The sequence below is a fragment of the Maylandia zebra genome, linkage group LG23 (genome assembly GCF_041146795.1).
Source record: "Maylandia zebra isolate NMK-2024a linkage group LG23, Mzebra_GT3a, whole genome shotgun sequence".
In the NCBI taxonomy this organism is placed as follows: Eukaryota; Metazoa; Chordata; class Actinopteri; order Cichliformes; family Cichlidae; genus Maylandia; species Maylandia zebra.
In genome coordinates this window covers 15,958,579-15,985,585 of record NC_135188.1, presented here as the reverse complement: position 1 = coordinate 15,985,585, position 27,007 = coordinate 15,958,579, and the positions used below count along the sequence as shown (strand labels likewise).

At 38.3% G+C, this 27,007-nt stretch overlaps 2 protein-coding genes across 2 annotated transcripts in view; one reads left to right on the top strand and one right to left on the bottom strand.

The window, feature by feature from the left end:
- slc1a7b (solute carrier family 1 member 7b) overlaps positions 1-7,497 on the top strand; it is a 51,616-nt gene extending 44,119 nt beyond the window's left edge. The window contains exons 9-11 of the mRNA XM_004552926.3: positions 2,401-2,535; positions 2,651-2,750; positions 4,343-7,497. Coding sequence (XP_004552983.1) covers positions 2,401-2,535; positions 2,651-2,750; positions 4,343-4,603 — 496 coding nt within the window. The 3' untranslated portion in view covers positions 4,604-7,497. The remainder of the gene's footprint in view (positions 1-2,400; positions 2,536-2,650; positions 2,751-4,342) is intronic.
- A 2,231-nt stretch (positions 7,498-9,728) lies between these two features.
- On the bottom strand, positions 9,729-27,007 carry podn (podocan). Its single transcript, XM_024798859.2, has 11 exons — positions 26,961-27,007; positions 25,276-25,556; positions 25,095-25,188; positions 22,807-22,871; positions 21,757-21,866; positions 21,515-21,671; positions 18,716-18,831; positions 18,355-18,568; positions 17,774-18,217; positions 16,955-17,103; positions 9,729-10,310 (listed from the first exon to the last, which is right to left on the bottom strand). Exons 2-11 carry the CDS (start codon positions 25,549-25,551, stop codon positions 10,175-10,177), a joined length of 1,761 nt encoding a protein of 586 aa, XP_024654627.2. The 5' UTR covers positions 25,552-25,556; positions 26,961-27,007; the 3' UTR covers positions 9,729-10,174.

Genomic DNA, 27,007 nt, shown 5'->3' with positions numbered 1-27,007 from the left:
GAAGAGTTTCAATTTTAGACAGTTGTCAGCAGCTGAAATCTGTTTATAATGCTGCTTTATGTTTTTGTGTTGAAGCTGAAAAAATGTTTGAAAGCCCATCCCAGTGATTCACTGTTGCAGCAGAGAGCTGCACAAGCACAGCAATGGATGCACGTAAAAGAATGGCTCATCATGCTGATCATCACAGAGACTCAAGCTCGAGAAAGAATACGCTGATGAATGTATTATTGTGCCTGCTGGTGTGAATGACAGCCAGACCTCAGGCTTCGCCGAAGTGAGAGGCTGCAACTTCTGAAGGGACTTTTTAAATAGATTGTTCCAGCGTAATTCATCAACCACATCAAACTATGGGCTAAAAACTAAGCTCAGTAGCCACACATGTAGTTTTAATTGTCTGTCATATCAGACTACTATGTGTAAAATGATGCTCACAGTGAACATTGCTGTTGGATAGTTGGTTTTGGAGCTTTATAAGGGAAATGTAGACTTCTACCAACAAATCTATTGAAGCATACTGATGCCTTCAAGATTAAAACAAAAAAAGAAGAAGTAGATAAAATAAGTTTCCCTTTAACCACTACTTATAAACACTATTTCTGTGTGGGAAACAACATCTACTGGTGCTGAACATGCAGAGGAGCTTGCTGGAAGACAGATGTGGAAAAATAAATCACAGAAAACAAACAAGGGCTTATAACAGACGGAAATAAATAAAAATAACAAATAAATGGCTTGCTGGCATTCGTTGAGATAATAAATATAATAAATGAGATGAAGTAAACCAACACTCTAATACATTTTCTCAGTCAAGTGTCTCATTTCCCTGTGGACTCTGCTGGTGATAAGAAACAAGTACTACAGAGAACTACAGGCTCCCATGGTCTGGTTGACAAAATGCTGATGGAGGATACTGTCTTTCTGAGATTCTTTAGAAAAAGCAAAGAAAAGTAGAACTTTTCTCAAATTCAGTATTAGTGTAAGAGGCTGGCCCTGCAGATGCTTTCTTCCTGTTTAAGGAATCTTTGAGCTTCTCTCATTCCTCTAATTTCTACACTTCTAAAACATATGGAGGACAGAGGAGAGAAGAGGCTTCTGTAGGAACTATAACCAAGGATGCACAGATGTATCTTTTGCTGAAGTGTCTTTACCTTCAACTCTTTCACATTGTGTAATGTTGTGAAAATAATTAAAAGTGGCTGTAAAGAAAAAAATAAAAAATGCCATGGGCACTGTTACCCCTGTGTACACCTATATATGGGCTATAATAAAATTATTTATGACGCAGGTGTATAATACATCATGTTTAATTGGTTTTCATTGCTTTAAAATGAGGCTCCAAATGCCTGTTTCCTTGACTCCTCGCTCCTTGTGTTGTCTCATTGCCTCCTCTGCTCAGATCTGTGGTAGAAGGAACTAACATGTGAAAACTGAAAACTTTGTAAATCTCTGCATGAGAACCAGTTTTTCCATAAAATTAGAAAAATTGACAAGCGGAGGACAAAGGAAGGCTGTCATTAGCCAGAGTACGCTTTTATAGATGTAGTATAAACATGACAGCTTATCACTTATCACTGAAGAGCCACGTGGCCTCAATAAACCAGTATATTCCCGTGATATCATGGTTGAGTTTCTGACCCTAACTCCCATTTCATCATTTCACCCCAGACTGTGGTGTAGTGAGTTGTGGGATCATCTCTTCGTCAAACTCTGGAGCTGCACCAGATATCCGATGTGCCAACATTTTACACCAGATAAGAGGCTTCCCAATTAGACAGTTGCCTTAGAGACATTATTAACATTATTGTGTACTTTTGGGGCCAGGCTCACCTTGAGATATAATCCACAAAACAAATTAGGCAAGAAGAGTCTTTAATTTACTTTAAAGTATTTGCATTCAGCCCAAAAATGAACTAAACACAACAAATCCTGATGAACAAAAATAGATGGAAAAATGAATTAGAACCACCACATATGGGGGGGGGGAAAACAATCAGTAAAAGTATGTGAGAATATCAGGACTATATTTGAAGTTAAAATTCCACAACAGTTGATGTCATGGACCAATACCTCTGTCACAGAAACATCTTCTTTCAGCTGCTCCCTTCAGGGGTCTCCACAGTGGATGATCTGACTCCGTCTCACCCTTTGTCTAGCTTCCTCTTCTCTAACACTAACCCTCTGGGTTACTCAGGGAGTCTGGTTGGCATAAATGCAAATTGAAAGCATTCTTTGTCACTTTAGGGGTTTATTTGGACAAAGAAGCAGTTTTTAAAGTAGAGCTGTTCTGCTTTGCCATATTTTCTGTCACACGTGTACTGTTTCAGCAGAAGAAGTCGTCCACTTTATATTTGTCATCAGCTTTTTTACTTTAATTAACTTCACCTCCCATCTCTCCAACAGCATCACTGCTACTGCAGCCAGCATAGGTGCAGCAGGAATACCACAAGCTGGGCTGGTCACCATGGTGATAGTGCTAACATCTGTTGGTCTGCCAACTGACGACATCACTCTCATCATTGCAGTAGACTGGGCATTGTAAGTTGCATATCACTTCTAAAATGTATTAAAGATCCAAACCGACAACAGCTCTACTGACTCGATTTCTATCGGTCCAAATAAAAAGTGTCTTAAATGTCTTCTTCTTTTACAGAGACAGATTTCGCACCATGGTCAACGTAATGGGGGATGCTTTGGCCACAGGCATCATGGCACACATCTGCAGAAAAGACTTCATGAAAGAGGGAGATGGGGTGAGTTTTAATGACAATATGTTTCAAAGGACTTGGGTAATTGGGGTGATTGAGCCCATAGTTTGCTTCTTGGGGCTGAAAACGTTATTAGTTCTGTTTCACGCATTTTTAGAGATTTGGCTAAGTAGTAGGCATTTAGAAGAAACTGAAGATTTAAGTGTGTATTTACTATAATTTTAGGTTTAGCCCCTCCCTACTTTCATCAAATCATTTGCAATCCTTTAGACAGCAATTACAACCCCAGTTCCAAAACGTTGACATGGTGTATAAAATGCAAATAAGACAGAATGAAATGATTCACAAGATTCCCATAAACCTTTAAGCTGAGAAAAGTGAGCAGCACTAAAAAGAAACAGCTGGAGGAACATTTTGCATCTAATTGGGTTAACTGGCAACTGATCAGTGCCATTGGGTATAAAGAGAGAATCTTAGAGAGTTTCTCAGAAGTAAAGAAGGGCAGAGGCTCCCTAATCTGCAAAATAATGCATGTAGAAATGTGAGAATATCTCATCATCTGCAGCACATAATAAAAATCTAATATTCAAAGTCAGAATATTCAGAATCTGGGGACAGGTCTGAAAATGAGTAGTGGATGACTATGATTTTCAGGACCTGGGGCAGCACTTCATTAAAAACAGACATGATTAATACTACATAGGCTTAGGAACACTTCCAGAAATCACTCTCTAAACACAATTCAACATGCCATTCACAAATGTAGGTTAAAGCTGTATCATGCAAAGATGAAGGCGCATGTGAACATGATCAGAATAGCCAATTCTGATGGTGCCTTTCCAGATGTGAAAGCATCTGGAAAGGCACCATCAATGCTGAAAGGTATGTAAAGGTCTTAGAGCAATATATCCTCCCGTCCAGACACTCCATGCCTTTCACCAGTTGAAAGCATGTGGAATTCAGTAAAAGGACTGGATGTTAGAGTCCCTGATATTGCATTGCTTTATATGGAGAGAATCTTGAGGGGTGGCTGTTATGAGGAAAGGCAGCCCAGAAACTTTACCAGCAGCACACATCGTTGTGTGCCTCAACATTTTTATTTTTTTCATTGGGGTTGTAATTGAACAGTACAAAACTGCAGTGACTAATAATGAAATCTGATTTGTTAGTTGTTGTTGATGTTAGTTGACTGACTGATGCTCTGTGCAGGACGCGCCCCGCCTCTCATCCTATCACAGCTTCAGTCACCCTGAGTTTGACAAGTGGTTTAGAAAACTGATACAATAATTCAAAAATACTTCTATTGAAGGTAATTGGGGTTTAAATGGCTTCCAAATCTTTTGTGCACGTTTTACACAACATACAAAGATTTTGGAGACTGAGCTAAAAAAAAAAAAATTGCACACAATTGATGAACATTTAAATAATGGGAAAAAATAATCTAATAATTTCATTATTTATTTTTGCCATTGGAAAAATGTATTTGTTAAAAACTAAAATGTATTACAACCACAAGAAGTGGCACTTCAATAGCCTTGGATCATTTTTCCTTTTCAACCTTTGGTTTCCTTAACAAAGAGAACCTTCTGAGCACTCCAGATTTTTTCAAGTAGTCCCATATATTATCCAATCTACAGGTACCTTTGATCTGTGAGACCAAAACAGCAATGAGCACCCCTCCTGTGATGAACTGCCACACCAACAATGGCAACTGCCGACCCCCTCCTTTAGGGGTCAAACACCAGTTCATCCCTCCTGAAGTGGCTCAACTCATACAACTGGAGGAGGGCGTTCGGCCGCTTTCAGACAGGAAGAAACCTCCAATTCCTCCGAGACATCTGAAGAAGAGCAAAGAACACTGCACTATAGATATGAATGGCCTTGAGACCAATGTATAGCCTCCTCTAGCAGTTTGAATGGTTCTCTGTAAGTTATGCTGAAAGGAGCGCAGCAGCAAAGGACACCCATGCAGGCAGAAGGACAATACAGATGAGCTCATCTAGCTCCACAAAAACCTTTTAAAGCAAAGCAGTTGCAAAAGACTCCACAATAGCGCATTTACAGTGGAATTTATGGCAACACAAGGACAATGATACGATTTCTATTATAAAATTTGTCCTTGGTCCTGTACCTGCTATTACTTGCATTGATTCAATAATTTTTATTTGATATATACATTTTTTATGACTTTTTGTTTTTGTTTTGTTTTTTGACATATTTTTTTGTACTGCTGTACTGCAAGCAGCCAGCTGTTTGCATTATAAAAGATCAGACAGGATGTCTGCTTGGAGCTAAATGATCAGGAGGCAAAGTGAAATGCACACATTTTTTAAGTTTGCCTTAACAAAGCTGGTGGTGCTAGGCTGATGGTTATTATGGGACAAGAGGAAGTTGAGTGAACTGAATTTGTACCCACCCCTGTAGTGATGTTATAACTTTGATATGTGTTTAAAACAGAGATTAGAACTGTTTTATGTGTTTGAACAGCCTCAGGATCATTTGATTTAATTAAGCTTTCTGGCATATTAGCAGCCTGAAAACATCCACTAGTAATTTAATTAAATGTTTGTCAGTTGACTTGATATCAAACAGAAATTGGCACATTTCAATAAAACATTAAGTTACTAACCAGCTCTTCCATTTCTGCTGTGTTAGTTGGTTATTTTTTTTTCTCATTTATGTAGTGAGCCAATAAAGCACTGGGGCAGCTTCCTCCTGTCAATACCCAACCTAAATTATTTCACCCAATCCCAACTCCAGTAGAAGAAGGGGATGGAAAACTACATGCCTTGTTCCATCTGGAAACGCATCTAAAAGTTGAGCTATTTAAAGGAGTTCAATAGTCAGATTTGGGTAACTTATGCTACAATTAAATTAATCTGACTATAACACACATGTAAAAAAAATGTTTTTGTAAAGTGGCCTATATAAGTGTATCACTCACACTGGTTAGCAGCGTTGGGAAGGTTACTTTTAAAATGTATTCCACTACAGATTACAGAATACATGCCCCAAAATGTATTCTGTAACGTATTCCGTTACGTTACTTAATGACAGTAACGTATTCTAAATACTTTGGATTACTTAATATATTATCATGCTTTTTACAACTACGTGAATGTACTATTGCTGTGTGATTTATTACTATTACCGAAGGTCCGCGACTCCGAACTGTAGTAAAGGGACCTCTGACTAATACGGCGGGTTCATGTCGGGCTCTCTCTCACCCAGGAGGCACACAGTCGCAGAGAGAGAGAGCGCTGCCGCCTGGAACAACAGAACATAGCTGTCAAACAAACCCAAACAACCCGTGACAATATGAAACAGGAAAGTACCGCAGTGTAATCCATTTATTTCAACAAAGTAACCGTATTCTAAATACCACCTTTTTAAATGGTAACTGTAACGGAATACAATTACTCATATTTTGTATTTTAAATACGTAATGGCGGTACATGTATTCCGTTACTCCCCAACACTGCTGGTTAGTGACACACCCCACCACCACAGCTGTCTATTCCTCGACTACTGGAGGTTACTGGCTGTTACTGGGTGACAGCCAGTAGGGAGCAAACACTTGCTAATTCACCACAGGGAGATGAAACTTGAATAAGTGAAAGAAATCAGTCAGAGACATCTTTGAATGGAAATTAAGATCGTAATATGTTGCACGGGCCTGGATATTCACGCCATTTTCCTTCACTAAAATATCTATATAACAACTGCAAAGACAGTCTAAGTTGCAACTAACTAGCAACAAACACCCTGACCGACTGTTCATGTCATTTTACTCTAGTTAATAATAAGCTACTTTCATAAACCTCTTAGAACAGCACCATCTCCTTCTTCTTTTTTTTATTTATTGACATATTGTCTTACATTGAAACTGCTGGAAAATTGTGAACTATAGTTTCTTTCCACTGGCTTTGTCAGCAAACATATCACATATGTGCATGTGTAATACTTGACACAGGCACCATGATTTTACCAAATGCTTTGTGGACTGCTTGGTACCGTTTGAGATGGTGATATAACTGAAGATTTGACAAACTCACTCAAAGGGTATCTCAAACCTAACACAACCTAACGCCCATTTTACTCTATATGGGAACGCAAATTTAAAATAAAGAATACTTGCATTCATTTGGAACGTTTTTACTTGGGTCATAAATCAATGTCTATACAGTCATACTTCTTTCAGCAACTCAGAGGCATGGCCGCCTGCAGGCTATTGGAAAGAATCTAGATTTAATGCACATTTGCAGAAAAGCATAGAGCACATGCTATTTATAAATTACCATTGCAGTTTTGCCGCTCCAGAAAGAGAATTTCCATCATGATCCAAAATTATAATTAATAAGAACATTTTCTTACTGTACATTTCAATTTTGTCATATAAAGGCAGAAATGTACTCTTCCAAATAGTATGTTTTCATCTGTTTTGTCATTCCATTAATAATTTTTCTCAGCTCTTTACACAGTAAATACCAGAGAATTCAGAGCATACAGACTGAGATGTGTTTTTCTCTGGCTAGTGTCCTGCCTATTTTTATAATACTGAACAGATCTGCTATAGCTCCACACAGAGCAGTGACACTGCCATGTGTGGGAGAAGCTGCAGAAACAGCGAACAGATTTCAGCCTTTTCAAATAATTTATTCTTGTGTTTTTGACTGTCTATGTATGACAATATTGCATTCATATCAATAAAGTGAGATTTTATGCTGAAATATGTATCCTGTTAGAAAACATGAATGAACTAAAGGGTCAGTAAAATCAGCACTGGTTGAAGCTCCGGTTTTGTTGATAGAATTAAAATATTTCATTCGCAAGCAAATGTTATTAATCATAGTGGAAAATAATATGTATATTTACCTTCACTGCAGGTAAATCACTGCTTTTCAAGATTATTGCTATTATTAAACCAACTCGCTGGTAAAACATTACGATTTATCCAAACTGTTTAGTAATAGCAGAAAAAATCGTTATAATTTTTATCTTAAATTATCTGATCTGAAATTTCCCACTTGTGGGACTAATAAAAGTATCTTATCTTATCTTATCTTATCTTATCTTATCTTACCACTCATTATGATTTTAGTTAACTTATTTTTTGTTAAACAGCATGAAGGTAAGATGTCTATTACAAGTGACGTATATTGATAATTGATGGCAGGAAATATGTTCTGAGTGGACAGAATCAATTACCAGTCTCCTGTTCACTTTATGTTTCTGACATTATACTAAAATTTGGCTGTAATTCATCTAAAGGACGCTCTTAAGATAGTCCTTAATATGAAGGAGTGAATAAACCTTAACACGTAAAACAAGAAAATATTTTTTGCAGATAAAATATCAGTTTTATGTCTTTTTTTTTCTTACAGGAAAGACTTACTAGTCTACTAGTAGAGTCATTGCTAATGGGTACAAATTTGTCTTTTAAGGACTTATTGGACTCTGACAGAACTTCTGTCTTTCACCTCCTTTTTAGCACCCCATTTCTAAAAGATACACTAGAAAAACCAGAGTATAATTAAATCATAAAAAACAGTAAAGATTTATGTCTGGTGTTTTTGGACTAATAATAACAATAACAACAATAATAAAAATCTCCCATTTTTTAAGCCTGCCTACAGTTCTGCACATCTGCAAGTTGCTTTGCAACCCTCGTCCACTCCACCTACTCTTTTCAAGTTGTGTATGATCGATGTCACCAGAGACGGGCAGTAACGCGTTACTTGTAACGTGTCACTGTAATCTGATTACTTTTTTCAAGTAACGAGTAAAGTAAGGGATTACTATTGCAAAAACGGTAATTAGATTACTGTTACTTTGTCATAGGAACACTGCGTTACTAAAACCGTGATTTTTTTTGCAAGAATGTCTCATGACAGTGACGTAAGCGAGTGCGTCGTTCATGACAACAGCTGTGTGCAGATCAACAATGGATCATATATCGAGTGTAGGAGAGAGTATGAGCGTGCAGCGTTTAAAGCGTGGAAGTACTGACCTTACTTTGAGTTTGATTTCATAAAAAGTGACAAAAACATTAGTGTCCGTTGTGCGTGGGAAGAAAACTTCTTTTTACACCGAAACCCCCCCCCAAACAAGCTCCGAGTGCGCAACGATGTAATGGGAAATTCACAGAGAAACTCGTGGATTCTTCAACTGACCGCTGCGGCACACCTGCACCAGAGCACACCTCCGCCTACGTCACTCCTGCTATACAGGTGAAAATAGAGCAACAGGACCGCTGAGTCTTTGACTTTATTTATTTTCTGCTGTGTTTTACTTGCATCTATTTGAAAGAGTGAGTGTAAAAACAAAAAATATTTTATTTCATGTGCTGGAATGTGTAGAAAATAGGTTTAAATGTTAAACTAATTTAGCTAACGTAGCGTTTCCTGTAAGCCTCTTGTCCATTAACATTTAGTGGTTCACTTTTTCTAACAGGTGGCTATATCGTGTCCAGATGATTCAGAGGAGGAAGCTTTCTTGCAGAAAACTGATTTTGCAAATGTTTTATGAGGAAGCAAAATGCAACACATTCAACACATTTTCGGTTGTAAAATGGAATGTAAACTTTTGATTGTTTACCAGAAAACTCCACAGGGGGCTTTTGTGTTCTCTCCCAGATTGGTAAACTCTGACAGAAACAAAAGGAAGCAATTACAGAATGCAAATCTAGTGAACGACTCAAACGCTGATGAATAAATATATTTGATATTATGGTGATGAAATGCAGCTTTAAAGCTTTCCCATTGTTGCTATTCATTCTTTCTCTACCATTTTAAAAATAAACGCTTGAGATTTTTTAAATGGTTTAGATCTTCTGTGTTATTCCTAAAACTTCAATTACTTATGTAAAAACTAAGCTCTACGTTCAGAATAATGACATTAAATTGCAGCCTTTTTTGAGAATACTTGTAGCCAGGTTTGATTCAACAGTTTCTGTGGCTTTGTTGGTTTCATTGGAAATCGTGTACTTATATTGGCACTTTTGTTTCAAATGTTTTCACAGTATTGTAAGTAAAATCACTCTTTTTTTAATGCAATGAGCCAAGGCAGGCGACTTTGAAGGAAAAGAGGCTGAGAAAGCAGAGAAAGACACACACAGTGGGAGCAGAATTTTTCACTCTGCTTACATTCTTTGTATCGATTCAGAAACATTTACATGGGAAGGTTCACATTAGATTTTGCCAATAAATCTTTGAGGGTAATGCACAGAAACAATAAAATGATCAAAGACAAAAATAATTAAAGGTCAGATATAAAGATATGCATTAATAACCAGCCCAAAAAAATGGAAACATCAGTAACCCCATCCGGTTTCCTGCACCAGAAATATGTGACGCTGCCACGATACAAAAATGAACCTGGGAAATAATATTCACAGGTACATTCCCCATTTAAAAACTCTTTCTGTCTTTGATGCAATGCAGTCCAATTATAGTTCGATCAACCCAGGTCTAGTCTTGCTCCTCTTCGATCTCCTCTTTTTGAATGGGGAGGTCAGGGTTTCCTGCACCGGTGTCCAGCACCTGCAAGTTGGACAGGTATTTGAAGGAACTCTCATCTACGGCGTCCACAGACAGGGGGTTAAACCTTAAATTAAAAAAACAAGAAGAACAAAAACAAAACCAGATAGTTAATTGAAGTAGTCTTTTAATTACAAATTTTAAAGGCTCAAAGCAAAAAAAACAAAACAATGATCAACAGTCACATCTATAAAAATCTGTACAGCTGAGCATTGAGCAGAAGAATGTATGCTACGTATGCTACCCATTCTCTTATTTTAACACCGTCAAGCTCACAGGTGTCCACTGACTTTTATCTAAAACCATGTCTAATGCATATGGAATTTATTGCATTGATCACTGAAAATATTTGCATATGTTGTTCATAAAGTTTAAAAGTTAATTCACTAATAAATATACACAAAGGTCGCCCTTCCACTTCAACAACAGACACAAGCATTCCAGCAGCTTTAAATCGACTCGCGCGAAAGACTCCCAGCTGCAAAGGGATTTGGGTGGAAATAAAAAAAAAATTCTTTTAAAGAGACAAAAAAGTCAAATGTGCCAGCAGCTGACACTAAAAACACGATGAGCCTGGAAGGGTTTAGGACTTGTAAACACTGGCTGTAAAGCAGCCAGCTTGAGGTTATATTTGAAATGAAATCGAACAAAAGCCATGAAAGAGCATGTCGGGAACCTCTTTCTTCTTGACTGACCGCTGTTTCAGCTGCAGGGCTCATGGGTATTAGCCTGCACTCTGTGGAATAAACCAAAGAGGAAAAATTTGCTGAATGCACACAAGTTAGCAGAGATGGGGAGATTAGATACCCCGCTGCAGTACTCTGCAAAATGAAACTGAGTCAGAATTTTCAACACATAGCAAATTTTACTGATTAGTAACAGACTAGAGAACAACATTGTTTCTGAAAATGGTTTATTTTTGTGAAGTAAAACCTATTCAGTTAGCATACATATTTTTTTAAATGATGAAAAGGGAAAAATCTAACAATGCAAATTAGCTTTAAAGTGTTGGATCAAAATTTAGTCTCATAAACACACTGCAGCTGGAGCCAAAAATCTCACATTTGGACTCTTCAGATCAAAAGTCCAGATTTCCTCTGGTCTTTTCAGCGACTCAACCATGAAGAACTGATTTCACATAGTCTGCTCATTTCTGGTTGAGATGTGTCTGTAGCATGACCTCTGTAAAGCATTAATGTGGCCTCTAATCTCAGGAGCTTTTAAGTGCTGATTTTTAAGGCTGGCGACTCTAATAACACTTTCCTTTCATTTGATGTTTTTATGACTAATGTTGAAGAAACTATAAAAGTTCAGAGTTTCAGAGAAAATTCAGAAATACCAGATCCAGATATGGAGGGTGTTTTGACTGCACTGTCTTTAAACAGTAGAATAAATTAAAATATGTTATACAGGGTGTATATGAGGTGATCCAATCTATTGTAATTTCCTTGCATGTTCTTTAGGAAACTGCCTATGCAGTAATTATGAACAATAATGCTGCGTCTGAAACTGAACATCTGGTATGAAATCAGTATCAGATGTACACACTACACACCTTTTGTATGATGTTCCTCTAAAGAACAGCTGGTAATTAATTTGACACTTGATAATTCAGGCTTTTATTTCAAACTTAATAATATTTTTTCTGAAAAAGATTTAATGATGATGAAGATATTTTTGTTCTAGGATCAGTGTACATTTTTTTTTTAGAAAGGTTATTTAACAGGGGGGAAAAACAAACATTACTGTGCATAAAAAAATGAGTGCAAAATAGTGTTGATATATTGCATTTTGGGTTAGGGTTTTTTTTGTTTGTTTGTTTGTTTTTTGCAAAATGGCTCAATAAAGCCCAGATAATGTTTTGGTCAAAGAGGATTTTAAAAAAACTCAAGACAAAGACATCACATTCATGTTGTAGCCACACAAGGATCAAAGCTTTTCATGTATTGTGGATTGTTACAGCTGCCCTTTGTCTTGCCAAGAACTCAGTTTCATTTAGCTGTTAAGCACAGCTCATAATCTTATCAAATGTTTCCATTTTTGGACTTTATCTATTGTTATCTTTATTTTCATTGACATACAAATTTGAGATGTGCGCAAACAGATGATTATACTCTGCTGTCCTCTCTAGCCTGCATAGAAATATTAGTCAGTAAATGATTCATATTATATCAAAACTTGAGAAATGTTGGCTCTTGATGATAAGATGTTAAAGAGGCTTGGCAGACGGCAGAACCTGTCTCTTTGCAGCAGGAGGTTGCAAACAAGTTGCACAGTAAGACAAATGACAGCCATGTAAAGAAACATCGGTCTGTGGTAATATTTTCTAGGACAGGAGTGTCAAACCTGCCAGAAAGTCTAATCCATACCACTGCAAAATCTAAAAACTGCAGCCTGTCATCAATTACTCCATGTTTTATATCTCCATTATTATAAAATATTTTTACTGGTTCAGCCGACTTGAGGTCAAAGTGGGCTGCGTGTGGCACATGAACTAAAAAGAGTTTGACACCTCTGTCCTAGAAAATGGGCAGATGTATGTAGGCTGTTAGAGTGAAGTGCCACTCGACTGGATCAATCTGTAACCACATCCTACACAAGTGCAGACACGTTAACCTGCAAGCAACCTGCAATTCCCCAAACCAATCAGACGCTGTGTGAGTGTGCTGTCGACACAGCAGTATTTAAGATATGAACTGGTTATCGATGAATGTGATTAACACTTTCAACTGACTGGAATTTTTGCACAAACAATGTTTGACACGATGTTCAGTTTTCTCACTGCTGCTGTTTAGTAATTTTATTTTTTCACGTTTTTCTTCATGTTTTCATTTTCTTTATTTTTTATAGTTCTGTTTTGTTTTGTCTTTTACTATAAGTTGGCTGTGCATATTAAAGGCTTTTTTTTTTCTTGTCCTGTCCAGCAGTTTAACGTCGGAATTGTTGTCTGAAGGCCAAAAAATGCCCAGCAAATTTACTTTCACAGGTGTAGCATTATGATATTCACTATAATGGTCCACCTGGTCGTCATATTTTACTAGAACTTTTTTTTTTTTTTTGGATTATTACAACCATAACAGACAAGACTGGGGGACAGAAACAAAAAAAGAAAGAAAATAAAGAAATGTAACAGAAAGAGAAGGAGAGAAAAATAAAGGGGAAGAAGAGGGATGAAGAGAGAAAGGAACCTGCCAGGTGCCCGACAGAGGCAGGGAGCCTCTGGCGGCAAAACAGCACACACCTAAACATTCAAACCCCGGACACCGAAGACCACCAATGGCGGCAGGTGGGGGCACCAGCCACTGGCATGGATTGTGGCGTCGGGAAATAGGCCCCACACCTGGTCCCCCAGGCCTGGCATGTTCTAAGAGAGAGGGAGAGTCTAAGACCTGACTTGACACATAGACAAACAGTCATACACAGGTCTTGATGCATGCTCAATCATCCAGGTAAGTAAATCTCCAAAAGTTTATTCTGTTCATCTGGACGTAACGTTTTCAGTGGGAGAAATGTTTCATCACTCATCCAAGTGGCTTCCCCAATCTTATAAACAGTACATTTGCATAATGACTGAAACTAGCACCAATCACTGGCCCACCCAACCCCACTGCAGAGGAAAGACTACACCCAACCCCAACCCAACATTCAGTCAACTCCCAGACTACATAAAACAATAGACACCCAGGTTGAGCCCATCCTCCACCTCTGGTAGATCCCCCCTCCTGCAGAGTGATCTCCTCAAAAGTATAGAGCACCTGCAAAACATGGTAAAAACCTCCCTGCCAGCTAAAGGGGCCTCCAGTTCCACCAATGCACCGAATCCTCCTGGGCCAGGGACAGGCCCCAATGCACGCACCAACCCAACTTCCACTAGATGATGGAGCCAATCAAAGGAGCTCAGAGAGATTGGCCTGATGCAGTGGCAGAGGCTGTCTCAAGACTGATATGATCCGACAAATGGTCTCTATATTGGTTTTAAGGTCTCTAAGATTATTTTCATTTGTCGAGTTCATAAGGACAGTCTTCTTAGTGATGGATAAGGTGCCGAGGTGTTCATCTCCATAGTAACATCATCTAGGCTGCCCAAAAAGCAAACTAAAGGGGAGGCTCGAATGTTATATTTTATACACTTTGATAAGTCTTCACATATCCGGCACCAAAACCTCTGAACTGGTGGACAGAACCAAAGAGTGTTGATGTAATTGTCAGGTGTATTGCCTTGACGGTGTGACCATGGTGCACTCTATGTAGTATTTTGTATTTTATTAATTGTAGATTGGGGTTTCTAATCATTTTAGAGGTTTTTAAACATGTCTGATACCAGAAGTTGTGGTCAAAGCTGGCTGATAGATCCGCCCCCCCATTTCACAATAGGAAGGGATAATGACTCATCTGTTTTCAACAGTGTTTTGTATATTTTAGATAAGAATTGTAATTGATTTAATTAGGTGAAAATTCCTTTATCAATATAGACTATAATTTGTTGGTCTAAAAATCTACTCTTGTTAATCCCATATTGTAATACTAATATGTCAAATGAAATTAAATTTATTCATTGAAATATATATTCCAAGAACTCAATTCCTTTACCTGCAATCTTTGAAGTCTAGCATATGATTTTTTTGTAAGATGTCAGAGTTGTTCCAGATAGGTTAAGATTATATATTAATATATATATTCATATTATATTAATGCTTAATCTTAATATGTATGCTTTTAAAGCATACAAGTCATTTGAGCTAATGAATATTAGGCCCGAAATCTCTACATTATTACATAGTGCCTATTCTATGTCTAGCCGCGGCTCATTTGGAGGCTATGTTTTAACAATCTTGAGATGTATTGTAGCGTGTTGGCTAAGAAGTAGTTGTGAAAGTTAGGCAGATGTAGTCCTCCTCTTGGTCCTATGTAGAGCCAAGTCTAAAACCGCGGCCTTGCCCCAACTTTTTAACCAATCATGTTAACATTCTGTTTTTATGACAAATAATAAAAAGTGTTTACTGCCTGGATTTGGTGCTCTTTTGTTCGTTCGGTTTGCTGAATGGAGGAAGAGACGCGGCATCATTATTAATCTAAACCTTCAAAAGCTTATTAAATAGAGGAAAACAAATACTTTGAGTTTGGATGAACCCAACAGTTTCAAAAACCAAAGTTGCAAATAAAAAGTTCCACTTAACTCTATAAATGCTTTTTCTGTATCTAGAGACAATTATGTAGTTTGTTTTTACTGCAAGAACAGTCTATTAAATTAAGTAAGCTACGTGTATTTATTAATGAATGCCTCCCTGTTATTAAACAAGTTTGGTCAGGAAGTGTTATGAGGGGTGCTATCTTCTCTAATCTTTTTCAGAGGGCTTTGTAGATTATTTTAAGGTCAATATTAAAAAGGGATATTGGATGAAAGCTGATGGGAAATACAGTGTCTTTGCCTGGTTTCAGGCTTGACTGGCTGATAATTTTGGAATGGTTATGTTATCAAGAAACTGATCAACTTCATCTTCCGATGGGTTTACCTCTGGTGAATATAAAGTTTTTTTTAAAGTCCCTGAATGTGTTGTTTATTCTTTCAGGATCATAAACTGTATTCCCAGTTAAGTCTTTCACTGGAAATACAGGGAATATTTTGTTTCTTGTTAAAATTTTTGCAGTGGAAGTCTTTGCAGTAGAAATATTCTTTTTTTTTTTTTTTATCCAAATTTGATTTAATTCTAGTTTTGCTTTACGTATTTTGCTCAACATTTCCTGTTCCAGCGAGGACACATAGGCTTCTCCTAAGGATTTAATGTTTTTTTCATGAATACGTTTGTTTTCTCTTTTCATCCCTGACTCCAAGAAAGCAGATGCTGATGTTCCAGGCAGGCCATTATTGTGTAAATATGAAGCCCACTCGTTTTTAAAATATTTAATAAAATCTTCATCTTTAAGTAATGATGAATTAAATCTCCAGTTTGTGGCAGAATGAACTTGATGAAATAATTCAGACGAGAGTAAGAGTGATGGACATGTGAGAAGAAAGTATATTCCCGACATGCAGGTGTTTTAAGTTCATCTGCAGCTGTGGCAGATCTATGAGCCTCTTGTAGTAAGACAACGTTTTTTTTTAAGCTGGTTAAATATCTTCTACTTTAAAGTCGTTCTTCTATTGCACGAGTATCCTACCCCCAGTGAAGATCAATGCATTTGGAAAACAGATTTGTGCTTGAAGGCCTATGCTTGAACATGTAATGCAATAAAACTGCTTTTGCAAACAAGTGTTTAAGAGTTTAATTCATCCTGGTGGTCCCTGTGCAGAGAACAGGTGACATCAGCAGTAACGGGGCCATTTCAATGGTTTAAGAGTGTGGAAGAGGCTTGTTAGCAAAACTGAGTATAAAGCAGATCTAGTACTTCTAGATGCTTCTGCTTCTTCTGTTCAGTTTTTATTGTTTAGAGCTGAAGTTTAATTACATCAATATGACTCACTTTTTATTATTTTTTGATCTCTAATTTACAGGTTTGAGCAGCTGGAAGTAAATGCATATTTTAATCCATAAAGAAAATTGTTTATCCACAGAAGCTGTTGTTATTCATGTTGATCTTAAAGTATTTACTGGCTAAATTGGGTAAAAGGGTTTAAAGTTGTCTATTTGGGGTTAAAGAAATAAATAAATCAGGGCATGAAAATATACAGCTAAAGACTAAATATATTTACTTTACTTGTGAGTCCCTTACCGGAGGAAGATGCCTTTGATGTTGGGAGTGCCTTCAAAAGCTGAACCATGAATACTGGAGATGCGGTTGTTTTGCAGGTATATGTATTCCAGAGACTCGGGTAGGTCAGCGGGGATGTGTGTCATTAGGTTACCAGACAGGTCCAGCGTCTAAAAATTAAAGATGCATAATTAATAACAAACCTCCTGGAAAATTTAGTCTGTATCAAACCATTAGCCCTACTTATCTGGAATGAATGATTCTGGGAATGAATGATTCATTCCCAGAATCATTACTTTCAAATTTTGCATTGCAGGTTTCTGCCATTGCTGGCAGTGTTATTGTGCTGCCTTATATTTTGGCGAAGACTACAGCAAGCATATTGTCTTGTAAAAATTGTGATGGAAAAATTGTTATACAACAATCTATTTAGGATCATTGAATGGTTTTTGCCAGCTGCAGCAATTCCTTAGATTTTTGACTGGGGTTATATCCCAGTAAATATTTCCATTTTTGTCAACGTCAAGTTTTAAATAGAAAGTTCCCATTGATAATGTTACTGTAAATGTAAACGTAAACAATATGACCAGTCTTGACTTTTAATTTTATAACATCTAAATCCCTAATGTCCAACCAATAGCCACTTTGCTTGGTATAAAAAAATTCTATGTTTGCCCTTTTCTGCACCATACCAAACTGTCATTTAGTGAAAGATCAGGGAGGAACCTAGTACTAAACCTTTATAAAGTTCCTAAATATTCAGATTCATGCAGTATACAAACATCATTGCCAAGCTTTTTTTTTTTCAGTGACTATCCCACTTGTGTCGCTTCCACTCACTGTGAGCGCAGTGAGCTCCATCCAGGCTCCCTGGTAGACTGAGTTCAGTTTCAGCTGGTTATTACTCAGGATCAGCTTTCGTAACTTCTCCATCTTTGTCAGCGTACCATCTGGTATAGAGTTGATCAGGTTGTTCTTGATTTCGAGCACGTGCAGACTGCGAGGAAGGCCCCTGGGCATTGAGGTAAGGCTGTTCCCCGACAGGTCCAGGGTTTCCAGCAGACGTAGCTTCCTAAAAGCCTCACGTTGCATCTTGGGGCTGGTAAGCTTATTGTAGCTGAGGTTGAGTTCTATCAGCGTGTACAACAAGGTTAAGTCGTTGCGGCCAATTTCAGAAATAGAGTTATGGAGCAGCATTAAGGTCTTTGCTCGCCGAGGCAAGCCTCTGGGAACACGCTCCAGCAAATTGTTGTGCATGTGAAGAGTGTGCAGCTTTTTCAAGCCCTAGTGAAAAGCAAATTTAAGATTTCAAATGGGTGATCCACTGTTGCATAATGTTCATTGCCATGCTGTTGTACAAATTACTCCTTCCAACTTGTCCTTACAATTTAAATTGGATCATTTATGTCATCCATATTTACCTGGAAGGCAGCTGGGTGGATAGAACGGGAACGAAGTTTGTTATTGTGGAGGAGCAGGTATTCAAGATTTCGGGCTGACGTTAGAGCATCTCCAGGGATACTGCGGATGTCGTTCTTCTCCAAGTGTAGCAGCACAAGACTGCGAGGGAGACCCTTTGGGACAACGCTGAGGTTGTTATTTGACAAATCCAAACACTCAAGGCTGCTGAGTTGGCTAGAAGCAAAGAAAAGGAAGGATATGATGTTGTCTTTGTAGAGAATTTGCCCTTGAAAGGATAGTTTTGATATTTACACAGCTGGCAATGGCAAGATGTTGAAATCTGTTTATTGATAAACTTCATGAGTGAAGATTTTTGTCCACCTGAAAGTCTCATTGTCCATGCCCTCATTGCTGAGAAGGTTGTTCTGAAGATATAATTCTCTGAGATTGGGCAAGCTGTCAAAAGCTCCTGCTGGGATTTTCTCCAGCTTGTTTCTCTGTAACAAAAGAATATTAACATTGTTAATGTAAGGTGGAATCACAAAGTTCAGCAACTGCACCCACAAAAAGAAGAAATCATAGCTGGGTTAAATTTGGCCAACCTCCCTTGATAGGTAGAGCCTTTTGGTTACCTGCACCACTTCAAGTGTTGCTTTTGATGCAATTTTCTGAAAGTAGTGTTCTGTCTATCTGCACTGCAGATGTACTGAGACTGGATCTGCTTAAAGATGAGAGCAAACATCAAGTTCTTTTTTCAAAATGACCTGATTTTATAGTCAAGGATTGTCTGGAATGGAAAGCTGGAGACCAAGGAGAAGTTCTTAATCAAAACGTCCAGTGTCAAAGTTCAAAAGAGGCACACCAGGAGCGCTTGTTTTTTTGTGACATTTACTAAGTTTTTCACTATGATATCCTCTCCCTGGGACGGTCAACACAGAATTGTACTGTGACATTGTGTGGGATGTAGTATAGGCAACATTGTAAACTGGAAAACAGTTTGTTGAAAACAGACATGCGCAACACAATTTTTGCTCACCTCCTGCTCTTTTTGCCTGAATTTGACTCCTGCTACTTCAAGTTAAAGGGTCGCTGGTTGAAACATGGGAAAAAATGTCTGTAGCCAGGTACACACAAAAATACACATGAATATATATACTACCTGTCAAAAGTTTTATAACACCCCAATTACCAGTTTTTTATTGGAAATGACGCAGTTTAATGTCTCATTGCACTCTGAAATGAAAGAAAAGTACAAATAAGAAATTGGAGTTAAAAAAAAAACTTATGCAATCAATTTATAGACAAAAATGTATTCTAAACTTTTGACCCTTCAACGTAGCCACCTTTGGCAGATATAACAGCTGAACACACCCGTGGCCTTCTTTCTACAACAGAAATCAAATATTCTTCAGAAAGTTCTTCCCATATCTGTTGCCAACGTTCCCATAAATGTGTGGCACTTGTAGACTGCTTTGCTTTCACACTTCTGTCCAGTTCATGCCAGACCAGCTCGATGGGGTTTAATACCAGAGATTGTGCTGGCCACTTCATATTTTCAAGCTTACCATCTTCTTCTTTTTACCTCAGGCATGGCTTGGACTTGTTTTGGGTCATTATCTTGCTGCAGGATGAACCCCTGACCAACTAGGCACATACCAGTAGGTACTGCATGGCGCTGCAGAATGCAGTGGTAGATTTTGGGTCGGGGAGCTTCACACTCTATACAAGTCTTCCAGTCCTCAGTAGTCCAATGGTGCCGTTTCATGGTCCAGGCAAGTCTCTTTGTCTTATTCTGTGATCTTAGCAATGGCTTTCTTTCGGCAACGTGTCCTGTCAAACTCACAGCACAAAGTCTTCTCTTCACAGCTGAAGCTGAGACTTGCTTACTATGACCACTATTAAGCTGTGCTTGAAGCTGTTGCACAGTGAGCCCCCTATCACGCAAGCTGTTAACTCTCCGAAACTTGACGTCTGCTTCAGGTGTGGCTCTGGGTCTGCCAGACCTCTTCCTGTCAGAGTTTGCCCCAGGTTCTGAGTGCCTTTTCATGGTGAAGATGGCGGCGCGCACAGACGCAGCGGCCCGGAGCTCCTACACTTTTGCACTTTTGGTGGTACTGTGTATTATTTCACACAGTCTGGGGTTACTTCAATACAACAGAGATGATCTACTCTCTTCCCCCTCCTGCCCCCCCCTCTTTCTTAAATAGATAACTATCATATCTGATATGATATCTCACAGTACAATAATATTGAATGGGTTTCATTGTTGTATTTCTGTCATGTTTCTCAGGTCTTTGTCTGAATTTCTACGAACATTATTGCTAAGGATTGTCTTATTGCATTGGAGTCACACTGGGTTAAATATGTACACTTGGGTTTTAAGGGGTATTTATTATTTTCTTCTCTTTTTTTTGGGTTGTATGGAAGCCCCAAATGCAATTTCATTGTTCTTGACAATGACAATAAATAAATACTACTACTACTACTGAAGGAAACTGTACTTACTGACACCTTAACTTTCTTTGCAATTTCTCTGTAGGAAAGACCTACACGTCTGTCTTCCATTGTTAATTGCCTTTTTTATTACCATTTTAGTAGCAACACACACACTACTGTCTGCAGTACAATACTGTTCAACTGATGCTCACAAGGGTATGGTACCACAGTGTTTTCCAACACTGGGGTTCTAAGTGATCAAGAAAAGTTGGAACATTTGTAGGAATTACTAGGCTTGGTCAACCTCCATTGCTGCAGAACAGCTTTAAATTGTTAACCCATTTTGTGTTCCCTGAAAAAGGCTTTTTTGTACAGTTCTGAAATGTACATTAATTTTCCGTTTTAGGTAACCTTACCTTTTTTTATAACCCCTGGCATTTCACCACTTACCTTTGTACCATTTCAAGATATTAATTGGACTTGAATAACTTGAACTGCAATAAATAACTGAAAAAATTGGGGTGTACTAAAACTTTTGACCAGTAGTGTATGTGCACATACCATAGATATGTAAAGCACTTGAAATGTTGCAGTGATGCCCAAGGTGACTACCTACAGGCCAAATTTAATTCTGCATTTTTATGTACAAAGCTTTAGTTTAGGATTACATCTGTACATTTATGAATTATGAATTAAACAAACATCTTAAACCCACTACTGTCCAAATATAATGCGATGTTAAACCTTCAGATGAAGACGGTAAAGAGTCGGAGGCAGGTTCTTGGGAACAACCCTCAAGAAGTTGCTAGACATGGTTAGGATCTCCAGGTTGTCAGAAGCATTGAACATATGTTCAGGGAGACCTGCATCAGTCAGCTTGTTGTTATGGAGATACACAGACCTGGGGACCACGACCATGAGACATGTGTTAACTGAGTAACTAAAGGAATCTGGGGTAAATTTACACAAACATGCACATCTCTTACCTCAGTTTTGGCTTATGACCAAATGTATATGGAAAGATCCTTGTAAGCTGATTAGCAGCGAAATCAGCACTGACCAAAGAGGGGGGCAGGACCTTTGGTGCTAAGGTGAGCTGCAAGCACAAAAAACCATGACAGGATATGATGTTGAGCATTTTTAATTAAACTATCAAGCGATATTCACAAACCCCTGACCACGATAAGGTGGCAATTCATGGAGGGGCTACCCCAAATTAATATGACACAATTATTAGTGTGCTAACAAGGAAACACACTTAAGATAATGATCACAGATCTCACTAAATATTTTACTATGCTTTGAAGATTAAACGATCATTTCTATTTATTTTATGCTTTTAACATCTTTCCCGGTCATGTTGTTCTATGGAGCTATTGCACTTGAAATGACAAGCCCTGCAAAATTATATCCATACAGTATATATTGGGACAACTACAGCAACGGGAAATCTCTAAAAAATAGAGATATGGCATATCTGAAAATGTTCATGTGCATAGTGTTTGGTCCTATGGGTTGTTCTGTAAGGCTCTGTAATTCTATTTTTTGATACAAGGACTTATTGAATACTTATTTGTTTTGACACAGGCATGCTGTCATCCCAAATATGTGTGGCATAAAAGCCATGTTTTCCTCATTTTTGTCATCCCCTGCTAAAAACTAACACTACAGTGTACACAATAACAGGAAATTGAAAAATGAGAGAAGCATCACTGAGATTAGATGTTCATTTATGGATTAAAGTAGCATCGGTGTCTTTAAAGATTAGCGAGAATTTAAAAATCCTCTATTCTTTTCGGATCCTATGTTGTGAGGGCACAAATAAATCCATCCTTTTTCTCTTGTTCCCTGTGACTGAAAGGTCAGTAACATTTTAGCTCCAAACAGATGGCACAGCCATACTGGAAGAGATCACAAGCATAAGCTTGTACACACTATATGAGCAGCAACTATACAACCTCCCTCTGTTAGCTGACACTGTCAGTCAAGCAGAACACAGCTGAGAGAAATATCTAAACTCCCGCTGTATGACTCACCTTGTTATTTGCCAAGTATAAATAAGCCAGTTGTTCGAGCATCTCAAACCCTTCATCTTCAAGGCCTGTTGAAAAGAAACAAGGATTTTTGACACATTGTTCTTGACTTACACCCTTTAACAGAATAAAACATATTTACCAGACCTGTATCACTTATCAGTTTTGGCACTGGTCCCAAAATTGACCAGAGGATTGTAGATTTTAGAAGAAATGGTATTAGTTGCAGGTTTATCGATCATAAGATTGTGGCTTATGTCCTGTTTGGACCTTTGTCCTTTGCAGTTTTGGGGGGGTTTGTACACTCATTGTTTACTTTCACATTCACCCACTTGTTAGGCACTACAAACCAGTTCATTAGGGTTTGGAAAAGACTGTGGTCTTTCTTTTTGATAAATTATCATTTTAGAGAGACTCCCTAATTACATGACATCAGCAACTTTGACAAAATGGTGCTATTTTTGCCTTGGGAATCAAGAATATCCTGTTTTGTTTCAAATTGATGTATGTTTATGAAAGCTGGAGGTGTATGCACAATTAAAATCCTTTGAACTTGCTGAATTTTCTACCAGTTTGTAAGCAGTTTGGGATTTCTGCTTGAATTTTGTGTTTTTCCACGGGCCACCGTGACAGACTATTAATTAAGTAGGAAAAGGTTCAGGCACCCAAGAGGATGGTTAATCATTTTAAGTAAGTAAATGAATATTTTCTGATAGTTAGTTTGAAAATGTGTTAAAATATTTTGATCAAAACAAACACTTTTGTTAGACAGATACCACATGGTAACCCGGATCTTTTCCATTGTGGCACTTTGATCTTACATTTACCAAAAAGGGTTCCATTACGGCAACATTTTTTATTCAACATTAGCAATAAAAACAGAAGCCAGCTGCTAGCACAGCTGGCTAGGGACAGAAAAACCATTTAAGCTGTCTGTTCATCTTAACAGCAGCATGATCCAGAATAATATTAACCAATATTTATGGAGTTAGACCAATGAGACCATCACAGGAGAATACAGAGGCTGAGCCAGTAGGAGCAAACAGTGGGCAGGTGTGACGTTTGTTTTTTTTGTCTCTGTTGGCAGTGCAAAGTAAAAACTGAGCAGACAGCAGCAGGAAGGTTGCTAGAGTATTAAAGTTACACTGTGACAGAACAAAAACCCTAACGTTAGCTAACTGTAGCTACTTGACATAGTCAAACAGCATTTTGTTAGCAGTGTCTGAATAACAGTAAGGACCACATCTCCATCCAGCTGATCTAAGTGAAATTGGTAAGTTTACAATTAATTGCCCCTTGGGGATAAATAAAGTCTCTCTGATTGTGATTTTGATTCTGACATCTTTAATATTCTGCAGCTGTAAGCATCTAATCGGTTATTTATCTGGCATGCTAAATGTAGAAGTGCTCTTTTTCCTATAATTGTTTGTTCAAGTGTTCAACAACTGAAGATGCAGGATTTGTGTTATCTCTTTATCACTTGTAAGATAAGGAGCAGTTCCTCTCCAGCTTTCTCCAGCGTAATTTTCGGTCTTTCTCTTTTTTTTCTGAGGATAATATGGCAGATATCTATAAATTACATGGCTTGCTGCGTGGTACAGCTGCCACGTACAGCCAGTACAAGAAGTTTGTGCTTCATGTTTGGTAAGTAAAGTTACTGTATTTTATTAGTTGCTTACTTAGCAATAAGTAGCAAATGTGTGTCCAATACACCTGAACAGTTTATTAATTCAGCTTGCTAGCATTAGCCGATAACTTAGCACACCATCTTACTGTGCACCAGAACCTTGACATGACAGTCTAAAACCAGCTTTATGGTCCCTATAAGACAGTAAGCTTTTCCAACTTTGCAAAACTTGTTCTAGATCAAGGCTAAGACTTTTCGATCAAAGGAAAACTGATTCTTATGTTCCCATTAATTGTTCTTTATTTCATGAATGTGCCTTTCAGCCGCGAGGACCAGTTATTAGAGGAAATGAACAAAACAACTGCATTTCCTCTGCTGCATTCAGGTTTATTTTGAAGGTATTTTGGTACCATAAATAGTTAGTCAAATTATAGATACTTAAACCAAGGCCAGACTAACTACTAATCAAAAATTGCAGACAGGCAAAAGCTCTAATTTCTACAAAATGGGTCAACACAGATCGACATCTGAGAATGAAAAACACAAAAAACAAAAGGAATTCGACAGGGCCTCAGAAAACAACCTCAAAAACATGTCTTGTAAGCTGTTCCCACTTTGAACAGCAGGTTCCTGCTGAGTGTTTAGATTGTGTGACAGTGTTTACCATCTGAGGTGAGCCAGTTATTCTGAAGATTAAGAGTCTCAAGCTGATGCAGATGGGAAATATGCTTGACCGTTATCTCCTCGATCTTGTTGTTCTAGCATCAGAAAACACAACACAGATTGTAAATGCAGGACTCCAAACTTTGGTTTTGTGTTGGTATTTATGGGAGTACATGAAAGACCTGTAGAGAGAGCTGGCGGGTTTTTTCCGACAGCTTAGCAGGGAACTCGATGAGGTTGACTCCGGGGCAGTCCACTACCCTCTCTGCTGTACAGCTGCAATCCTGCGGACAGATTTCCGGCTCAGATTTCGTCACCTCTGTTGCAGTTTCTGTTTCCTCTGTTGGCTCTTCCTCCTCCTCTTCCTCTGGTTCAACAGAGGCCTGGCACTGCACCAACACCCAGGCCAAGAGCAGCACACTCAGGGCGTGCAGGATGGAATGCTTGAGAAAGGCCATCTCTCCTGTTGCACAAGAACATGGATAGTAAAGTTATAAACATCAGGTCAGTGAGTATTTTTTTCCTGGAAACAGGACCTCACACGCTACAGTCTTTGGCTATTAAAACAGTCAAACATGGTTACAATAAAAATAGTCTTAATTCAGCTAGATGTGCCATGCCATGTATTTTGTTCTTTATTGTTCTTTGTTCACTTTAGTTTACTAGATTTCCCCTCGTGCTTGTACCCCCTTTGTCCCCCTCCACGTATCTGTGAGTCCCCACGCCTCGTTCCTCCTCCTCGTGTTTTATTTCATGTTTTCCCCAGCCTGTTATGTCTCTGCTCTCCCCGTGTTCTCTCCTCCCCTCCTGTCTGCACCTCTGTGTACTTCCTGTTTTACTTTGACAGTCTCCTGTCAGTATGAACCTAAACTGGGAGATTCAAAAGGAACTGCCTCATGAGGAAACACACGGACGGGCACACAGTCATGAGGGAGACGGGGACATAAATACACAGAGGATTAACGAGAGACATGGGAACACACGGGGAACACAGCTGACACAGATAATCATAACGAGACAGGGCCTTTAACTTCTGTCAGCAATAAAGCTGTATTTTCTATTTCCATTTTCAATTTAATTGGATAGAATTTATTTATATAATTTATATTAAAAAAAAAACATTTACTTATATAATGACAAAAATTAAAATAAATACTAAAGTTGAAGTTGAGCAGCCCTTGTAACAGTTGGGAGGAAAAACTTTCCTTTCCACGTGTGACCCAGTTGTAATCGCAGTTCATTGACCAGTCAGGTTTGAGCAGAAATTGGTGAATGACTAAAAGATAAGAAAAAGAGCCCTGCTTCAAGAAGGTGTGATGACTATATATGATACATAAGCTGAAAGGGGACTGTAGATTTTAACACCAAAATACAATTAAAAGTAAGAAGTACGTTCAGTGTGTAAAACAGCTGTATAATTGCGCAGCTGTTTGCAGCCTCTGTTGCAGCACACAGGGGCTGCTGAAATGCATAAAAAGAATACTGGGAATCTGTGTGCACAGTTTGTTAAAGCAAGCAGAAAAGCATCTCTGCAGAGCAGAACATGGCTGTTTCTCAATCAGTGGGATTTCCACCACCAGTGTGGTTGGCTTATGTTGGCTTAACCCTAACACAAACACATGTAATGGTTGTGGAAAGCCATCTCATATTCTGCAGAGACTTCTACTTAAGTTTAGTAGAAAACTCTGGTTCGTAACCTTTTTAGCTCGGGTAGGATTTTAACGAATGTCTATCTTTAAGTCAGCTATTTTCTAATTAGACGTGCTGACTAGTAAACAGAACCAGCTGGGAAGTCAGAAACAGTTTGGAGAGGGCAGTCATTTTGAAAACAATACTCACTGCACGAACTATCTTTCTATTGTATTACCTAAATCAGTGGTGTCGAACTCCAGGCCTCGAGGGCCGGTGTCCTGC

What these genes read in the sequence shown, in the direction of transcription:
- podn (XM_024798859.2), bottom strand. Translation starts at nt 25,551, where the DNA reads ATGGCCTTTCTCAAGCATTCCATCCTGCACGCCCTGAGTGTGCTGCTC. An exon ending in TATACTTGGCAAATAACAAG is followed by an intron (nt 21,867 to 22,806) that starts GTGAGTCATACA and finishes TTGTGCTTGCAG; the next exon opens with CTCACCTTAGCACCAAAGGT. An exon ending in ATGGACAATGAGACTTTCAG is followed by an intron (nt 18,569 to 18,715) that starts GTGGACAAAAAT and finishes CTTTGCTTCTAG; the next exon opens with CCAACTCAGCAGCCTTGAGT.